At 45.1% G+C, this 21,127-nt stretch overlaps 1 protein-coding gene across 1 annotated transcript in view; it reads right to left on the bottom strand.

The window, feature by feature from the left end:
- sdk1b (sidekick cell adhesion molecule 1b) overlaps positions 1-21,127 on the bottom strand; it is a 138,606-nt gene that overhangs the window by 7,147 nt on the left and 110,332 nt on the right. Inside the window, exons 23-34 of the mRNA XM_068751464.1 lie at positions 19,766-19,887; positions 19,566-19,678; positions 18,838-18,988; positions 16,297-16,537; positions 15,136-15,251; positions 12,506-12,692; positions 11,540-11,638; positions 9,062-9,256; positions 4,554-4,755; positions 1,719-1,822; positions 1,568-1,638; positions 781-916 (exon numbers count right to left, since the gene is read on the bottom strand). Of these exons, the coding sequence (XP_068607565.1) occupies positions 781-916; positions 1,568-1,638; positions 1,719-1,822; positions 4,554-4,755; positions 9,062-9,256; positions 11,540-11,638; positions 12,506-12,692; positions 15,136-15,251; positions 16,297-16,537; positions 18,838-18,988; positions 19,566-19,678; positions 19,766-19,887 (1,737 nt within the window). The remainder of the gene's footprint in view (positions 1-780; positions 917-1,567; positions 1,639-1,718; positions 1,823-4,553; positions 4,756-9,061; positions 9,257-11,539; positions 11,639-12,505; positions 12,693-15,135; positions 15,252-16,296; positions 16,538-18,837; positions 18,989-19,565; positions 19,679-19,765; positions 19,888-21,127) is intronic.

Below are 21,127 nucleotides of genomic sequence, written 5' to 3'. Positions count from 1 at the left end.
CATTGTAGAGGTTGGATATAAAGAGAATTGTCAAATCTAGTTGAGTAGACGCTCAAACTCTGCATGAAGCACGCCGGGTCGTACGGTACCAAAGCATATTTTAATACCGCATCGTGAAGAAATGCAGGATTATCTATTAGCATCGGTAGCAGCCACTTAATAAAAAACTATGTCTACTTCTATGGCGTTTTACACGGGCAACATTTGGACTGTAGATTTTTTAGTTGAGAAAATTCACCTTGCTAAAATGCAAAACAAAACAAAACAAATGTTTGCTGAAAATTCTCCCCGAATATCAAATCAGCCCAAGTCAAGTTTTGAATTTATCAGGTTACGCCAACCAGTCGAGATGCAGAGCAGGTGCTCTTCCTCGACTCGCCTCCTTGTCTTCAGGCGCTCGACTACAAACAATAAACATCCGACAGGTAGGATTAGCGGCGCTCCAAATAAATGAAAAGCATGCAAGCGAAGACTCTGGAGGATCTGTTCTCGGCGCTAATCCTACCCGATGGGTGTTTTTTCAGACGGACACGTCAGCATTCAGTATTAGCTCTGCACCTGGATGCCATCAGCATTTAGGCTAATGCTAACAGTCTTGCGCATTCAGCCGGCGTTACCTGAGATAAATTATTTTTTCCAGCTACACTGGTTAGCCTAAAACCTTTATCTTTTGTAAGTCAAAAACAAATGTTGCAAATAGACAGATTTACCTGTGTCAGTCTAAAATCTATAACTCTGGAGGGCGGGACTCGGTGGACAGTTAGCATCAGTGCTACTCACTTGTAATGAGGGTGCTCGTGATGTTTGAGGCCGCCTGGACGTCTCCTTCGATGACAGCGGAGGAGTTTACCGGGAGTTCTCTATAATAGAGGCGATATCCAGTCAACATCCCGTTGATGCTGTCGTCGCTGGGCCGCTGAAAACGTGCAAGCGAGCTCACGTTAGCGAGTGTTAGCTCCCCATTTCTGAAATGCTGCAGTGAGCTCATTTCCATTTCTGCGGCGCGGCGCGGCGAGGTAACTGACAGGAGGACGCTGGCGGAGCGGCGTTTTATCAGCAGTAGCTGCTCTGAAGGCCCGGAGAACGTCTGCCTCTAACTGACTTTAACAGACAAAGTGTTGCTTCAGCGGGGTTGGCACTTTTGCAAAGGATGATGAAACTGCTGGTGACTTTGTTTTCCATTGCCTCCCCCAGCTTTAATGTAAGGCTATAAGGGGAGCGAAGACGATGAGCGACAAGCCGTACAGTAGCCAGGCTGTATTCAGCGGCCGTCTTCCTCTCTCTTTCTTTAACCCTCTCTTCCTCTAATATCTCTCCTGCTGGTTTACCCTCATTGAGATTTCGATCGCTTTCCTCCCCCCCCAGCCAGAACCGTTTGTCCCTCCGTCTGTCAGGCCCGCTCTCTCCCCAGTCCGCTAACAGCTCGGCGCCATCCTCTGACCTTTCCTGGTTCAGGAAGTAACGACTGCATCCGCACACAGAGTACAACCACGTGCACCCTGCAGGGGTCGCGTCCTCCAGGCTGGACTCAGAGAGTTTTGCTGTTGTGTTAGAAGCGTGTAAATACCTTCCACTGCACCAGGACGGACGTTGTGGTCGTCGGTTTCACTGCGAGGATCACCGGTGGATCATCGGGCACTGGGAAGGGGAAGACGTAAATGAATGTAAATAAACCTCTCCTCTTTCCTCCGCTGCTCCATCAGTGTTTCATTTCTCACCGTCTTGCAGAGTCGTGACAGTCTCCGTCTCTTTGCTGAGGACGCTGTCTCCTACATCGTTGGTGGCCAGCATTCGAAACTTGTACGACGTGAAGGGCTTCAGCCTGCAGACAAAAAACGCACACATGACACAAGCATGCGACTCAGTTCAGTTTATTTCTGTCGCACACTAAACGACTGCCTTTAAAACGGGCAGCAACCGCAACTAATCCAAGACTTGAGATGGGCGGAGCTTCTGCTTTGATGGGGTGGGGCCAAAGTATATATTACAGTAGCAATAACAGCAATCAATAGAAACATCACAGTAGTTTTAGTTGCTGTAATAACAAATAACAAAGCACAAATTCAATGTTAAAACTTCTGAAAGACCCGAACGCTGCTCTCCAACACCGCCAGGTCTGGGTTCCTTCAGCCTCCTGTGAATAACGTCATCGCTCAACCACACGCCTTACTTCCACCGCCATGTTTTGCTCCCTCCTTTGAGAGGAAGACAAAGTCTTGAATAATAATCGTCTCGCACCTTTCCCGATTGTCTCCTCCACAAAAGCTACATTTCCAAACCACGCAGCCGAACACATCTTATCTGCATTTCTCCTCTGCGCAAGGTGAATGCATTACTAATCACTAAATAACTATTCACATCAGTCACTTCACTCCAGAACCACTCACAATCAGCCCAACGAGCATGCACCCATTGTTAAGGACTAGCTGAACAGGTCGGCGCCGCGGCGCTGATAATTTAAACACACTCCCTCCTGCACGCCGCGGGGAATTGATTTGAATGTAGACAGGGACAATCAGGGACAAAAAATAAAAGCCATCCTCCTATTCTTTTTGTTGATATAACCTATTTTTAACAGGCGCGATTCAGTAATGTGTAAGCCCTTCCCCTCCTCCCTCCGCTACAACCCACACATTACTTGCTAAGTCCATCTTTAGAATGCATTTAGTGTCTCGTAGACTTCAGAGGACCAGTTAGAAATTCAGCAGGCGACAGCAAAACTGCTCAAGTGCCTTCTTGTATAATAATGAGCCCGGGCCAATAAGGGACAAGAAAATGCCCTGTGGGGTTTTTGGGTATCGTAGAAACACAACATCAAAGACGCAACGCTCACAGAGGGTGGGGTACAACAGCACTGGGAGGACGTTAAGGACAGCGTTTGGTGTATGTGCGCCTCAGCCCGGGGACTTGGACAATGTTTTGGTTCCAAAGACGCCTCGGTGGGAAACAACTATTCAGGATAGCGGGGTGTGAGTTCCGAACATGTGATGTGGGCTAATTTCTCCATCCGTCACTGTAATCAGAGATTTCGGCGACGGAATGGGTTCCAGAAATCACATCAAAACAATAACATTAGCACCGCGGCAGATCCCAACTCCCGAGGCAGCTGATGCAGACAAGTTCCGCATCTCAAACAGCCCCTTGATAGCTCACGACACAAAGAGCCGAGAAGCAGAGGAAGAGGAAGAGGAAGCGGAACACAGGCGGAACGGAACGTTCGTCAGAGCTGCTACTCGGGGATGCGGGGCTCGCCATTCCGGCCTGACCGCTATGACCCGCTGCCATGATTGCAATGACGCAATAATTGTCTCACCAGGGAGACAGGCAGGCTGGGAGGGGTCGAAAAAGTAGATATCCGAGAGGAACGACGCCGTCTTCCTGCCTGGGATAAAAAACGAACGGCATGAAAGCGCTGACTTTTGATGGATGGACCGAGAGAGGCAAGGAGGAAGCGTCAGTAAGAGGGATGACGGGAAAAAAAGGGGTATAAAGTGTTGTAGGGGGAGAGGAGAGAAAAATGGTTAGCACAAATCTAAAAGAATGAAGGCAGAGTGGGTAAAAACGGATTTGAGATGGAGAGTGTCTCCTGCTGTGCCCGTGTGATGAGGGGACTGAGATCCTCCGACAGGGATAATGATTATTCAGAGCTCCCTGCAAGACTTTTGTGGTTTTTTGTTTTGTTGTCTTCTTCTCTTTTTTTTTGTTTGTTCTGGAAAGCTAGTCTGATTCATCATGTGCTGAATAAATAAAACCTTTCCTTCCGTTTTCTAATACTCGGTTGTTTGCTTTGACAAACTACAGCAAAACCTCCAACCTCCAACCCTCTTCCCAAATGATGTATAAATAATCCACGACTTTTTACATTCTACTTTAGCTAGTTCAGGTGCAGAGCAATATGTCCGTGCAGCAGCAAACAGCTGGAATCTTTATTCCTGATTTCATCAAGGAAACTTATCAATGGCCTAATTGAATGCAAGCTAACCCCTCCATAGATACTGTTGCTATGCCTGTCAAGCTTCCTATCCATGCACACTTATAGCAGACATGCAATTTAATAATGATCACACAGCAGATTTGCCACTCGAAATTCTTTGAAATCCTTTAAACAAAGGCCCTTTTGAGGTTGACAATCAGCAATCATCGATTCTGTCAGCCGAAATTACAACTGTCACAACGGATCAAATCAGCCGTATCCAGCAAGCTAATTAGGAAAACGTCAGCTTGACAGGCTACTTGAAAACGCCGTCTCAGCCGTCGACATTCTGATGTTGCCGCTCATGTAAAAACGGTCTTAAATATACGCCTCAGGCTAGAAGCCGCCGTCCTCGCCGGCTGGAGATCCGTGGAGATCGTTCCAGCAGTTTATAATTCCAACATGCTGAGCTGGTTAATAGTTGGAGCTGCTAGTGAGCACGCTCCCCTACATCCAGCATGGATTGAGGATTTACTTTGGTTACCTAACGTGCTATTCGGAAGGCTTCTCGAACTGCCTGGCATTTTGGTATTCAAAACTCACTTTGCGTATAAATGTGTGTATAAATTCACAGCTGTACCTGTCAACGATCCAGGCGGTCACGTTGTACGGGACGTCAGCCGCGTGTGTGATCCAGTCTACGTTCGGCAGCTCTTTGATCTGTAGAGTGAAGTACCTCAGCGGGGAGGAGCCTGAGCCGCCCGTCACCCAGTAGAGGCGGAGCCGGCGAGATTCCACCCCGTCCTGAGGGATGGACAGCTTCCTGGGAGGCTGGGGACGCTCTGTGGGTCAGGATGGACAGAGCTGAAGTAGAGGCGAGGCAAATTCTCCAACGGAGCGGATTGAGAGGAAATTCTACGCATTCACTCATACGTAACATTTGATGCGTAGCAGGTAAACATTGTAGTTTAACACACACACACACACACACACAGCTTTACATAAACAGCTGGGTGACAAAGAACAGAACACTGTAAACACACAAAAAAAACATAAACACATTTATCTTCATATCAAATATATTTTAATTATAAATGAAAGAATAATAATTATAAATACGCTTTAAGAATCAGAACGCACACGAACACGCTGCAGGGCTGCTATTTCAGCAGTGATGAATGTGTGTGTGCACGGTGTGTATGGCTGGGTATATGAACGTGTGATAAACAGTTAATTGTGTTGATGGATGAATATTGGAACCTATTTTGACTTTCGGAGGTTATTTCGAGTTACTTTCAATTCTAGTGGCGACTTCGGGTGAAATTATTATTATAATAAAGGAAGCTGCATTAGGTTTAATGATTGTTCCTTTCAGTTATAGAACTACCCTTTCTCTGACTGCAGTCTTTGGCGTGCATTAATGCAAGCGTGAATTAGAGGTAAAGCATTTTAACGTAAACCAGCTGAGCTCCTGATGTTCATTAATCCAGGTCATTCCTGCTTCTTCCTTCCGATCTGTGGCCTGACATTATTAACCATTTGCTACAAAAAGCTTCTGAGACGTGACATCGTCTGCATTAACATGTTTAAAACAAGACATCAAACCGCTACAGTATCAAAGAAACAGCCATTGAACAGACTCTGTGTGTGCGTGTTGTGTGTGTGTGATTCTCTGTTCAATGACAAGTTGAACAATGGCTCTGGGAGTCATGTGTCTTTGTGCAGTTATCTCGGCTGTAGCTGTGTGATTAGAGCAAATACACGTGTTAGCATGCACAAAAAAAAAAAAGACAAAAGCACATGGCTGTGGCCGGTCGGCACAAGTGCTTAATTTCAGGGGCATCGTATTATTGATTACCGGTAAGTCAAGAATTAAAAGCATTATTGATTCTCCCCGAAGTTCAATTAATCTGCATTTATGTTTTAAAACAATCCCTCTCTCTCTCTCTCTCTCTTTCACACACACACACACGCCTTTCTTCATCCTTATCGCAAGTAAGTAAAATCTATTTTCCTCCTTTCTCCCTTCAAGACATGAATATTACCTCCCTCTTCCCTTTCCCTGATACCATCTGCGCCTCCATGTCTGTCCTCCTCTTGTTCTGCTCCACAGTTAAGATCATGTCCTGATACGAGACTCGTAATTATCAGAACGAGCGCTGCCGTTTCCACGCCGACATGCTACACGAGAACAGGGGTGTATTAGAATTGAAGCATCTAGGGGGAGGATGGATATGGTTGTCGGGGGGGGTGAATGGTGCTAAATATTGAGTTATTAACCGCTTTGACGTATTCATTTCAAATTCATTCATACAAAACACACCCAGAAGTAAATTAGATTTTTTCCAGGGATTGCGTTGGATCTTCAGTGTCGTCTCAGAAGAAATCTCCAACGGCCCCTTCGGTCTGTTCCTCAGTGGGAATGGGCTATTACGTTACCGGAGCGGAACGGAGCGCCACTGGGATTCCATTGTGAAGAAGTCGTGAAAATGAGGTTGACGACATTGATCCAATTATAATGCACTGATCGGTCAGACGCGATTATCTGACATCTCAATTCCACGTTTTCACTGTAAAAGTCGCCATTACTGACCTACGGAAAACCATCCCAGCTTCTTCCATCTTAGGTGGCGCATTTAAGCAACTCTCAGCTCAGTTATTTATTCATCCTTCCCATTCTAAAAATCCACCATACGCCACCTTCCTTTAGCAGAGTAAGTGTCAGATATTTCCCTCAGGACTTGACAGAAATAGAAAGAGAATAAAAAAATGGACTATTCTATCCATCAGGCAGACACAAACACGATGAATGCAAATCTTCCTGAACTGTTGAGCGTGTAAACATGCTGCTGATTGTTAATAGGTTGGCCTTTATTAAGGTGACAACTCAACAGAGTTCTATTTACAGCTCATTTCCGCTGCCCCCAAAGTGGACATAAGACAAAAGCCGTCTGGAAGCAGCTTCTACGGAGAAAGAATAAATGACCTGCACTTGTGAATACACGCTGGAGAGTCAGCAAGAAGGAATAGCGACAGCAAATGCAGCCTGTCCTTAAATTACATTCTGGATTGTGGTCTCAACGAGATGAGGTGAAGGCACCGTGAGGATCGGCCCTCACCTTCTTTACCTCCCACTTGAATCCATTCTTCCGCTTGGCCTCTGACGGCTTGCTGGAGCGTCTGCTGCAGGTTTTCAAAGCCGTCGCTGCTCAGCCTCCCACCCTTAAGCGATGGCTGTCAGACAGAGTTTGAGTGCCTTAACCTTGCCTAGTTTTCACAGTTTATCCTCTGTGATGAGGGCAGTAAGTGCTCTCACATTAGTTGAAGAATTTAAAGAGATGTTAGCAGGCTGTTTGCTGTTCTGAAAGAGAAAACGGCTTTTTTTAGGGGGGTTTCTGCTCTCTCCTCGGACAAACGGGCTTCTAGTGTCAAAGGACTTTGGTTTTTTGTTGTTAATCTCATTCCTACTCCTACTAACTGCAGGGTGAAAGTCACGATTGCCTTTAATTTCTAATAATCTAGTAATTTTTAATGCTGATGAATGAAACCTGGTTTCACAGCAAGCCCCTTTTTTTTATGGACCGCCGCTTCACGGATCCACTTTGTGAAGCTTCAGCCTCTCATTTTCTGCCTGCAGGAGGGCTAACACCTGCCGATTCCAACAACTAAAGTTACTGCCAAGCAGCTCTTAATCCACCGGAGTTTCTAAATGTCAGCTCGCCTCGTTCTGTGTGTGAAATGTCACTCTTATCCTCTGTTAATACTTAGTGCACAATAACAATAGATTTTCCATGCAACCGGGAACGGCTCGTCGCCGAGGATCCGATAACCCGTCTTGTTCGTCACACCGGGAAGCTGCTGCTTGTTTTTCTGTGTGAGAACTTCAAATCGACCATAACTCGTTACACCTCTAAGTAAGGCTGCAGAGATGGTAAAATATTAAACAGACTCTGCTTTTGCATTAACGTAGGATAATATAATCGGTGATAGGGCGCAGCATTTGACCACCTGAAAGTTCATATGAAAAGCGCTGACGGAGTAACCTTGAAACGGCTGCAATGAACCGAGTAAAGTAAATTTACTAACATCGCTGAAGCCAAACTGTAACAACTGATACATTAAATGTATCGAATGATGCATTACAATTACCACATTATTATAATGGAAAGTGAATTTATTACAGTTGTTGCATTTGTTTAGTTCAAATGCGACACAAGATATATGATTCCTGTATAAAGACTAATTCTACTCATTAGAAAAGAGCTTCCAGCCCAGCCTGAATTATTGTCGTCTGATTATCCAGAAAAAAGCCCCAGAACGAATGCATTCGTTAGAGTGGTTCCATTAGTGCCTGGTTCAATACTGTTTCAGGATTTATTCTCACTATTTCCACTTATATTTTAACTATAAAAAAGAGAAGGGAGAAACAAAACAGATGTTTTTAGAAAAAGGTTTTAATTTTCTCACGAACCATTTAGCCCAATGTACGGTCATGTGTGTCCCATCATCACGGAGGCCTACACGTCGTCCACTGAAGGAAATTACAACATTCCCAGAAACGCCTGGAATTACCAACAGGTGAACAATTTTATAGTTCTGTTTATTCTTTTTATTATTAGTTATCATTTATGAAAACTCGGACTTGATCATCTCACCTCGGGAAAACCGTGAATTCAAGCGTCTGAGTTTTTCTCTCCCTCATTTATGCTCGAAGGGAAGAACAGATTTCTTTACTTCCAAAGAGAAATTACATCTTTTAAAGATCCTGCTGCTTTTTCTTGCCGGCATTGAACACATTTCTTATTTATTTCTTGTATTTTCAAAAGAATGACCTTTAAGCACTTAAAAATTACTTCATCGTCTCCACTCGGATTTGTTTCCATTCCTTTAGAGCACGTCATTAGTACGATGCGTGTGATGAGAGTCGTCCATGATCTAATCTGGTTCACCTTCAATGATTCACCTCTGGAAACTAAACTAAACGTCATCGTTGGATGTTTGTGGGCTCTATAAATACTGTTGTCTCTGTCGTTCATCTCTTCAAGAATTATTAAGCCTCTTCCCAGCGCTCCTGGTTTCGACTCGGTCTTAATATCAGTAATGAAACGTGCAGGTTTGACAGATGAAGTGTGCGTGTGTGTCCTTTACCTCTGCGTTCAGTGGTAACAACCAGGGCTTCCTGCACTTCCCCCCAGCCCACGGCGGTGCGGGCGGTGAGCCGGAACACATAGGTATGCTCGGGGGAGAGTCCCGTGACGGTGAACTGTCGCGCGTTGGAGCCCACCTCCACCGTGGTCCAGCGCAGAGGATCCCTGCTGTCCAGGCGGTAGGAGATCTGGTACCCTGGATGGAGGAGGAAAATGTCTCTAATCCGTTACTGCTGTTCCTGAAACTTTGTGCATCTGAGACGTCTTCCCCTGCAGCTGTTTTAGTTTTATTACTGAAAATATTCAACAACGTAGACAGAAACTCTGTCAATGAACAGCACACACACGCACACACACACACGCACACGCACATTATATAAACATACAGTCGAACATCTCTCTCGTCCCCTCGGCTGTGACCCAGTGTTCACGGCATATGTCTGCTTTTCCTGTTTCGTGTGCAGCGGCCCATGTAATAACACTAACGCTGTTCAACACACACACACACACACACCAACCATGCTTCACCCCCCCCCCCCCCCGACTGGTCACTCACAAAGGCAGTCAATATTAAGATTGCATTGCACCCACTACACAAGAGTGGAGAGTGGAAGTGACTGGCTCACAGTAATCCCCCCCTCAGAGACACGTAATCTGGTTTGGTGGGTGATAATCTCATCAGATTGTCTGATTGTGTATTAATACGAATGCGGCGTGAGGAAGATTACTGGGTGGCGGCAACGGGAACAAATCGGCTTGCATCTAAACCATTGGGTCAGAGCGCAGCATTATCTGGCGTACTGAATGTAGCATCGCTGCTACGTGAGGCTCAGTCTCCATTACAAAGCGTCATGGCAGACGAAGCCCGCCTCCGCCCAGAAGTCGTGGCATGGCTGGTGTGATCTCAGTGCATTCCAGGACATCCTTTTCCTGATGGTGCCATTTCTAACCTCCATACTTTGCTAAGCTTGGATCGTTCTCACGGAGAGTTTTCCACCGATCCCAGACGACGTTAAATGAAGCGCCCTCGCTTTGAGCTTGTCGGTTTTTTGTGCCTCCAAAGTGAACGCTGAACTAAGACGCGGTTAAAGTGAGGGTCTTTCTTCATTACAGCGTTAATTCATTTGGTTTCATGGCTTGCTTTAAGTGTTGAATGGATTGTTTTGCATTGCTTTTGATGTTTTTTTGTTTGTTAAGTAAGCCCTGAAGTAAATACAGAGATTATGAAAGCATTCATGGATAAATTGGAATAATGACGACTAATTACTTTTGTGTTTCGATTGTTCTAAATTGTCATTCCTTTAATCATGTTTTCCTATTTAAACATAGAGCGTAATCATACACCTATCCCCGATTCTGTGGAACAGCCGTAAACATAACCAGCACACTCCGGCAGTTTCTAATATGCATTTAGAATTTTTTGTGGTGCTTCGTTTTGTGACTTCAGTGTAAGAGCATGCCACAGACTCAACCTCCATTATTATAATGAGCATTTAGCGCGGATTCAAGATGCAACTCGATGGCGACACAATTATACATATAAATAAAGAATTATATTTGCAGGGAGGTGATGTGAAAACACAAATGTCTCACTTTGCCTCATTTTAAATTGGATTGTGAGCCGGCTGTGACCTCCATTGTTCTCCGTCCACCTTCTGTGTCCCTCCTCTACGGGTTGACAACCCAAGGAGATATTATTTGTACCTGCATTGATGCACACACACACACACGCGCGCACGCAGCAAGGACACAATGGGACATTGTGTTTTTGTGTATCTGTGTGATCCACAGAGAGATGCCCTCCCACTCATCCTTCTGCCTCCTAAGTGGTGTCGCACTAAATGTCCTCCCCCTTACGATACAGCCACACATCACTCACATCACTCACACTGTCCTGCTCAACTTACTCCCTACCGAGAGGACAGACGCAGCGGCGTTCTCCCCTTCACACACACTAACCTGTCCCTCCTCTCCCTCCCATGCACCCCCCCCCCCCCCCCCCCCTCTGGCTCCCGCGTCCCCCTCGCCTCTAAGACGCATCCCTCCTTCATTAAACTTTTCTTCCCAATTCCCTCCACATGCTGTGATTTACAGTTTCAGAAACACATGATATGTGTTTGTACACCAGGCTATCTATGCATTAAAACGGGGGTCTTGCTTCATCAGCTGTAATAGCCGCTCGTTCCTGGGTACAAACTTGATCAGTGACACTCACGCAGACACACACATCTACGCGCACAAACATTCCATTAAAAAGCAGCGTGGAAGTGAAGAGAACTGAACCCTGTTTGAAAGCTAAAAACAGAATCAGCTCTTTTCCATTTTAGAGATTTTGCTTCCTTCCCTTGAAAGATCAGGGTGTTGTGTGTGTGTGTGTGTGCGCGTGTGTTTAAAACTGGTAACTCATTCCCTCTATAAGTCAAGCTCGGTCCTTCAGCGATTGAAAATAAATCCCAAATATTTGTGCTTGTTTCTGTACCTAATACGATGCCGTTGGGGCTTGTGGGCGGCTGCCAAACCACCCGAACTGATGACAATCGAACTTCTGGAAACACCATCCTGGCTGGGGGGCCAGGGACTGGAGAGAAACAGGGATGGGGGTTGGCAGGAGAGTTAAAGTCTACAACATGTCAGAAGAGACGTTCAAAAGGACTCCTTTGATACTGCAATTAGAAGGAGAGCAATTTCACTTGAAGCACTTAGAGATAGATGCACATGTGCTTTCCACGCACACAAACACACACACACACACACACACACACACACACACACACAACACAAGCATGCATACAGATTTAGATATAGATTTAGGATTTTATACATTTTTAAGAGGCACTTCTGGAAAGCAGAAAATGTAACTCTTCTTGTTCTTTAATATAAACGTGCGTGTTCCACATGAGCAAATACATCACAGGGTGAGTGTGTGTACAGTGTGTGTACTGCGTGTGTACAGTGTGTGTACAGTGTGTGTACACCATGTGAACGCGTGAGACTGACAGACTTCCCTGTTTCTTGTTTCATCCATAAATGAGAAAAACTTTCAAACGTGACACGGCTTGACGGAGGATGATTGCGACCGTGCGTGGACGTCTTGCTGTGCTGGTGCGTGCGGGAGTGAACGTCTGCACGCTCGTGCTTTATTCATCAAAAGGACCACAGCCTGGTTCTGAACATCCTGAAAAGTCTGCTGCGGTACTTTCTGAAGAGATCTGCATGCGTGTTCCAAGCTAGCACGTGCGTGTTCTCTACGTCTGTGCCATGGGAGGGGGGGGCTGAGCCGAACGCTGCGGGAGATCAGCCAGCCGGCGGACGGCTGCTCCGACAGCCCGGCAGTAAAAAAGGTGAAATACTGCCGCCGAGGTGAAAATAAGGTAAAAGTGTTGAGCAAACCGCTGGACTGAAAGGTCATCGATCAGAAGGAGGCAGAGAGCGGGAGAGATCCTACCGTCTTCTTTGGTTCGGAGCAGCAGGGGTTTGCTCGGGGGGCCGTCGCCCATCCGTGTGTACGCCAGCACCTGCAGCACATACGTCGTGTATTTTTGGAGGACCCTGAGGAGCAGCGACGCACTCCCTTCCCCTTCTGCCACCTGAACCCTGGGGGGACCGTCTGAGTCTTTATCGCCGTACAACACCTGGACGCAGAGACACACAGACAACAACGCGTTACACAAAGCGATCGGAATCAGAACGGACGAAAAGTGTTGACACATTCCCACTAAATCTAACAAATCCATCCGCCAAAGACATTTCCTCCAATCAGGAAGAATTTCAGTAACAGAACAAAGATGTGTGTAAAAATATAACCATTGAGAGACACAAGTAAATAATACGACATGTGTTTAGTGTCTGGTGATCCTTGAATGCGTAGTTAGCCAGAGATGCTCAAGGCAAACACTGATCACAGATGGGCAGACAGACTGTGGACTTTAGAGGGATGAAAGAAGGGGATAGTAATATGGAGATAGATCCGAGACAACAAGCTATGTGCTCTAGTTATCTTTATTTACAGTCGCTACCGTGGAATTAGGGCTGGGGGGGCAGCTACATTTTCAGCAAAGAACGTTGACTATCATATTAAATGATCTTATTTAAGCAGTCATGAAGAAACGACTCCTGATGTGTGATGCGTGTTGGAAGTCTGTGACAAAAACCCGTTAGCTTCGATTTGTCGCCAGAGATCCTCTGACTGAAAAAGCTGTTAAACCTGATCCTGAAGTTAAAAATTCAGTTCCCACATCTAAAAAAAAACAAATCAGCACACGCTGCATTTTCACTGGCGACAGCTACATTTGTCAAAATTTCTTTTCTTTCTATCTCTGTTTTAACATATTCATGAACTCCCTGCCAGACTAAAAAAAAAAACATTTTGAAAGAAAGTGTGGACTCCTTTGTGTCTAAAAACAGAAACCGACAGGAGGAGTGGGCGGCGTGAGAGCCGCTAACGTCTACCGTGGATTGAAAGTGTTGATGAGCCGATGGTTCCCGCTTACCCAGCGTCACGGGATATGAATCAGAGCCGTCCAACCAGAAGGAGAGAAAACACACGCTTATGCACGGACATGCTTTAATTTCCACGAGGAGCTTGAGACAGTAGCCAAAATAATAGCTGCTATTTAAAGATAATTATAATATCCAAATAGAATTAAACCAGATAATAACTTATTAGACTGCAATATCTCAGTCCTAAAACGAATACAAAGAATATGACTGGGGACTGTTTAATATTTATAGAAGGTTGAACTAATTGATTTTGACATTCTGAGCAGTAGGTCCGAGTGGAAGGCCTCAAATTATGACCAGCGTGTGTTTGTTTCAGCTCTGAGCGCCATCCGTCGTACCGAAAACAGAGGCCGTAAGATAAATCAAATCCACGCTAGCCCAGCTTGAACCTGCAGCTTCCAGTTACAGGAAAAAGAAAAATACGTCTCAGAAATTCTAAAATCTCTTTGACGTCTTAAATTCCCTCGGATGCCGAATCAAACCAGAAAAATTTGTTTCCACGGACGCAGTCGGAGCCGCTGCCAGGAAAAACACAACCTGTCGATACCAATATATTGTTATGATATGAATTAGTGCTGATCACCAGCTGACTCTTCTGCTTCCCTCAGTTCTGTAATATTTATTGCTTTCCCTTTGTTCGATTTCGTATTTCTACAGGCGTCGAGAGGCGCTACACACATCCAGCCGAAGAGATGCTCCAAACAGCTGCTGTGTGTCTACTAGTTATTCCAAAATCAAACAGGGGAGTGGGGTGCATTTTAATAAACCCCCAGAGGGTGTGTGTGTGTGTGTGGGAGCTCTCGAATAGTAGGCGGAATCACATTGAGCGTAAGAGGAAGGATGTGACTGCCTGTAAGTGGTGCACTTAAGCAGAAACGAATGCACCTTGCGCTTTACCCACAACAGTGTTTATGCAGTTTTCTCAGGAAAACTCACTTCCAATTATGTCTGCTCTATACCGTCTGTGTCTGCAGCGAAGCCCCCCCCCCTCCCCACCCCCACCCCAGATTCAGCCCAGCAGACGTGGATGGACTTGGAGGCTCTGTTGCTAAAGTGGGTTGCCAGTTCAGGCTTAAATATGAGCGTAGAATCTCCAAAGCGTTCTCAATACACACGTGAACTCAACAAATCACTTTCTCTTCCCTCGGCTGCAGTTTAAACTTTCAATTTCAATAAAAAAAACCCATCCAAAACAAAAACAAAGCACTTTTACAGAAGGCTATTTTCCACACATGACTCATCCAGCCTGTTTCTAATGCAACATGATCCAAAGTACTGTTTAATGAAGGGGATATTAAAAATTGAAGCCACTCTTTTATGCGTACGCACGATTATGCAAACACACCCAAACCTACTTATTGTAGTCGGGCCGCTTTATAAAGCAGTAATATACGAAGATCAAACCAGAGCAGTTACAGCCCCTTACATCATATTAGTCTTAGATTTGTATGCGTCTGTGTGCATCTGCATGAGCAAAGAATGTGTGAGGGTGTTGGAACAAATGATAATGAGCTGAGGGGGGTCAAGGCAGAAGGCCGGGGTGGGACGGAGGGTGGGAATGCGACAAATCAACACCTTATATCCAAGGACGACGCCATTCTTCTGGGCAAGAGGGAGCGCGGCCCACGTGAGCAGGATCCTGGTGGAACTCACAGCCTCAGCAGTTACATTCACTGGAGATCCAGATGGAACTGGAGAACACGTGCACACACACACAAGCACACACACACACACACACACACACACACACACATCAATGTGAGTGTCTGTGAGGAGCACAGACTCACAAGAGATACAGAAAGGTGCAGTAAAATGAATAATTCAAACGTAGTTAGACACATCAGTTGTTGAACATTTGAACACAAATGTTCTATAAATATTGAAAACAAAGAGAAATGCCCTTCAGCTGACCTCTAAGTTCGTTCATTAATTATATATATATTAAATGAAAGATGTTAGTGTTACTCAGGCAACGTGGGTCGAATGGGCCCGTGCTGCAAACAGGGACTCCAACCGGGTCTCTCAGCAGGGACCCGTGAAGTCCGCTGGATTTTTATATACATTGATACTTAAAACATAAAATAAATGATCCTCCCATGACACTACGAATGTCATAATGGCCTCGATTCCAACAACGTGATCCTGTTTCACTTGACTTGTTTAGCTCATTAGCTGGCACGCTAACCTCCAGGAGTATGGAAACGGTTTGTCATAACCTGACAAGTTTACAGTTAGTTCCCACCCACGTTAGCCTCTGCTAACCAATCGGCATCAAGAATACTTCATGACTTTCGCTCGCTGGTTCATGGACGTCGTGTTTATTTCTGTGGCAGAGGTGAGCATAATTTGATGGGAGGGGAGCGCTGGGAATACCGCGGCAGCAGGTTGTCAATCAAAAGGGAACTATGCCCTACGGCACGTCCTGCCTTGGCATCTATTTTATTCAAAATGGGAATATAATTCACAAAATGAACACTGCGTTTTATAGAAGAAGATTTAAAACAAGCAATTGAGACCAAAATCTCATCAGGAAAACGTTTACTGAGGTAATAAAACATGTGAATAAATAACACGCACAGCTCAGCGCTACTTCACCCATCTTCGATTGTGTCTCAATCACCTGGCGGCATTTGGTGCCTCGTTTAACCGTCTTCTCATACCTGTTAATAAAATATCTTCCTGACAGCACTGACACATAACCGGAGGGGGGTGGGTGAAGAAGGTCTGCGTTCATACCAGATTCTGCAGTTTTTACTGTGACAGCGTTGCTCCACGGTCCAGGTCCGATGGAGTTGTAGGCCTGTATCTGTGTGTGGTACTGGGTCCAGGGTTTCAGGCCCTCCACTGTGGCCTCACTGGTCCCACCCGGTCCCCCCACATCCTCGGTCCTGTCCTCCCGCTGGCCATCTGCCCTCCAGGCATGCAGTCGGTATCCGATAGTATCTGGACTGCTGTTGTATTCAGACTCCGAAAGAGGCTGGAGGGTAAAAACACAAAGCAGATCAGGGACACTAGTTATTATTCTTTTAATGTAAAAAGCAACGTTTAGTATTTACAGCAAATTCATTATTGTATGCATGTTTTAAAAACAATGGAACACAGACACAGAATAAGAATCAAAGTGGGATCACGTGACGTGTGATTGGTTGTCTGATATTTTGAGGATCAATCGTGAAGCTGTTTTAGTTTTCATCTCGTGTTCTTTATTCCACAGTAGATTAATAAACAAGGGCCATTGTTAAAATTCAGCCCTGTGCTGTCACCAAAGTGGAATTCATTATCTGCGACTCTGATTGATCAGGAAAGCTGCATTCAGATAAAGAGCTGGAAAGATAAATGGATGAAAAACCAATTTTGGTAAAACTGAATGATAAAAGGATAAAATTGTTTACAGACAAAAGCATGTACGTCTGTGGCAGAATATAACACACTTGAATTTATATAATATTAGATTGATTGATCTAATATCTACTCTCAGCAATCAGCAATCAGATAACATGAACAGAAGCGGGTCATCGAGTCCTCTGGGTCACCCTCTCCTTCAGTCATCCCTCCACGTCCTCCCGGCTCGTCTCCTCATCCTCTCCGACATCGCTTTCATTATGAATTACAGCCATAACCCCCCCCCCCGACAGCACAATGCTCTAAACTCATGTTAGTATATACCGAATTGACTGGGATTTGAAATTGATGAAGCATCTTGGAGTTTATCTGCCGTAAGACTCAAGTCAACGAAACTGCGATCCATTACTCCTGAGGATAAAGTGTGACATTGGTAGATGAAGTCTGGCATTATTTTAAGAGTTGATTATACTTCCAAGGTTACTCTATCTGTTCCAGATCCTGCCAGTGAAGCTAACAGATTAGGATTTCATGGAGTGTGATAAATAAAGAGAGTCACTTGGCAAAGCAAGAGACTCAAAACCAGATGTGGAAAAAAAAAAGGTAGGGTTACCTTTCTTTAAAGCGGGGCAGATAAAACAGTGTTAAATCTACGCAGTCTCTGGGAGGTAACTCAAAGCAGCGCGACAGACGCTAGCGCTATAGAAGCTATGATAGCTGGTAATTAACTAATAACACACCTTTGAGAGGGGATGGATCCGTGTTTGGGCGCATCCCTTAAGATTTGGTTTGAAATAGTCGTAAAGAATAGTTCGACTGAGCAAAAGCACAGCAGAGCGGGAGATGAGAGATAAGAGGGGAGGGAGATGCCAGGTTTAAAGTTTGGGAGAGGAAAGCTTCGATTTACTGGAAGCTTTTAAGGAAGGAGGAAATCAAAAGCTTTCAAGCATGTCTCAACCAATCAGGATTTACATAAAGACCTGAAACCCAGGCAATATTTTAGGCAGACAACATGGGAGAATTTAAATGGGTCGGAGTCAGGATATGTTTGAATTTTTTACTTCTCGCATGAATCAGACTGAAGTCGGCCGTTACTTTTCAAATAAAAACAAAAGTGCACAAGAAATGTTTGATAGACGTGTGAGTTTTTTTTATCTCAGTGAAAAGAGAATTTGAAAAAGCTGCAAAAAAAATGTACCGTGTAAAATAATAATGTTACTGCTGACAGTGTGTAATTCCATTGAAGATTTCTACCATTGTGCAGTGTTGCTCTGTGCTGGGCGCCAGATAAGGCTGTGAAACATCCAGTTATTTTAAATACCCCAATGATTTAACTCAGCTTAGCATTTAGGAGCCGTAATACAGAATGTCACATTAGCTTTATTACCCTTAATATGCAGCTTAAAATAATAACCTTGGCGAAAGCCATTGTGATGGTTCCATTACAACAGGGAACGTAGCGTAGCTCTGGCTCGGCGCTAATATGCAGGTAAAATCCATTAGCATGCAGCACAGGTAGGGCACAGTGCCTCAGTGTCTGATTTGACAGGCTCTTTTTCTCATTCCAACTCTTAAATGGAAAATACTGTGCTCTCCATTTATGTTATAAGAGACGAGGAGAGAGGGACGAGGAGCAGGGACAGTAAGGAGAAAATTACATTGCAGTTTGTGCTGCTAGCGGTCTGCGATGTGAACGGGAAATGTGACAGATTAGTGTTTGCAGTGATAACAAGGAGAAAGACTGATTACAGGCTGTCAGCCACTCGACTTGTACAGTCCCCGCTGCTAGTTAAACATGCGGCTGGAAATATGGGAGAATACAAGAAACAGGAAGACTCTCCTCGTCGTTTAAATCTGACTTCATGACGGCAAAGAGGCAGAGTAAAATGTTTAATGTGTTCCACAGCTGTAGCTGTTTGCGTTGTGCTTCAGTACCGTCCAGCTGAAGCTCAGGCTGGTCTGCGTGGCCGACAGCAGGGTGAGGTTGGAGGGGTGTTTGTCAGGGGCTGCCTGCAGGGTTTGAATCATCCTGGAGGGGGCGCTCATGGGACTGGAGCCAACAATGTTCACCTGACGCATCCTGAACCTGTTGGCAGAGAGACAAACATGGTGGTAAGAGCGACTTAAAGAAATGGATATGAAACGCAGACAAGTGCATCACTTCAGCTAAAGTGTGAGTGGCGTCACATGTGACAACATAATCCCTGCGACTTGATCCCGTTACAGAGGAAGGTGGAGATACAGCGGCAGACGGACAGACGGATGAATACAGCCGATGGAGGGACTGCTAGAGGAAGCGTTAGGAGGAAGAGCGAGGATGGACCCCGTTCATAAAGTGCAGGTTTACGACCATCCAGCAGAGATTACAGCCACGCCACTCTCCTCCTCATCCCTTTGTCTCCTCCTCTCCTCTTTAACGGTTTCTGCTGCCCTTCTCGATTCATCATCCCCCCCCCCCCTTGTCCCTCGCTCCAGCTAGTTGTGAGAGTGTAATAAGGATCTGCATGCAGCAGTTGAGAAGGTGCTGACAAACAGGAAAGTCTCAGATGGAACAGTCTCTCTCTGTGTCTTTGTGATTTATCTGGCTTCACCTGCGTCTTGCAGCACTCCAGAAGCCGCTGGAGAGTGGGAAGTGTGTGCTTGTGTGTGTGTGTTTTACGCACCGATACTGGGTGAACGGGGTGAGGTTGGGGATCTCCAGCACCTCGGCATCCGGCTGGTTGTCTTTCTGGTATACGACTTGCCACGGCTCCTCCGTCCCATCATCCTTCACCACCTGTTAAAGACCGAAATGGTTGCAAGGATTTAAAACACGCTGCTGTGCTATCAGGATCCACAACAGGATGTGTGCTCGAGCACAAACCTGGTCTTCTACTATCCATTGCGATATAGCAGTCTTGCCATCAGGACCAGGATGGAACCGAAGGGTTGCTGTCCGAGGGCTGATGTTGGAGATGACTAAGTTGGACGGTGCGCCAGGAAGTTCTGCAGACAAGCAGATTGCAAGACGGCCGCTTTACTCGAATAACGACAAAGAATTCTGCTATGATCGAGCTAGCGCAGAATATTTATTGAACAGAAACCTCCGAATTGTTGTACACATAATGATGCTATTTGTGAAAAGGAAAGCAGTTTGTGTTCTGTCTTTGGGATAGTTCAATAGTCGGTTAAAACGGAGCTATATCTGCTAGTGATGCAGAAACCAGATGAAAGAAGCATTTATTCAGAGATGCAGAAAAGTATCGAAGCGTCGCAGCATGGCGGCGGCAACTTATTTTAAAGGAGCAGATCAAAAGAAATGAATGAGACAAACATTGCTTTTATATGACGTGCAAAAGGAGGGAAATATGTATAAAAAATAAACCTGAATGTGGTCAGATTGGCAAAAAAAAATGAAAGAACAGATGCTCCAACTGCAGGGAAAAAAGCCCTGAATGTGAGCAAAGTGAAAATCGCCTCAGTGTAAAAATAACTTGAAGAAACCAATTATGAAACACATGAGAAAATATAATTGAATTGTTCCGAGCAGTGGACGTAACGATGTGAAAATCAGCTCAGCTAAAACATGTCTATAAAGATAAGAAGCAAGCCAATAGCAGGAATCAATGTTGACATTTGCAGAGACGAGTCTCCATTTCACACAGATGGACTAAAATTATATTTTATGCCCCCTTTGGTGAGGAAATCTTTCACCGCCCCCCCCCCCCCCCCATGCTTTAAATGTTTCATGCCTGGCCATTAAAAAACAAAACAAACACAGTAGCCACAGGAAAAAAAGGTTAATTTACTAAAACACAGGCGCAGCAGCTGTTTATTTCCCTCCATCAGAGCAATTTGCTTCATATTTCTAAGGCCGACAACTCAATACAGAGACGAATCTGTACGCCAGAAGATGCTCGAGTTCACTTCAGCCCAGTTTAGGCTGATAAATGTCTGATCATTGTTATAATTTACATTTTATTTCACTCACACAGAATCTGAGAAATAAATTATTTAAAAAATCTTTTTTTTTGTTGCTTGGGAAATAAAAGTTCCCTCCCTGACTGGGTGATAGTAGAAATGGCGGCGTATCAATACCTGGATGAAGCAACAACAGGAAACGACTAAAAGCAGCTTCCAGGACAAAGACGATCCTCCGGGTGGACGCATTGGACCCTAACCCTAAAAGCATTGATTAGCAGCTCTGAAGCGGCGTCTGTAACCTTAAAGCTGAGCGCTGCGCTGG

Source organism: Brachionichthys hirsutus, chromosome 17 (assembly GCF_040956055.1).
Source record: "Brachionichthys hirsutus isolate HB-005 chromosome 17, CSIRO-AGI_Bhir_v1, whole genome shotgun sequence".
Lineage (NCBI taxonomy): Eukaryota > Metazoa > Chordata > Actinopteri > Lophiiformes > Brachionichthyidae > Brachionichthys > Brachionichthys hirsutus.
The sequence above is the reverse complement of the archived record's forward strand: the minus strand, read 5'-3'. Positions and strand labels throughout refer to the sequence as shown.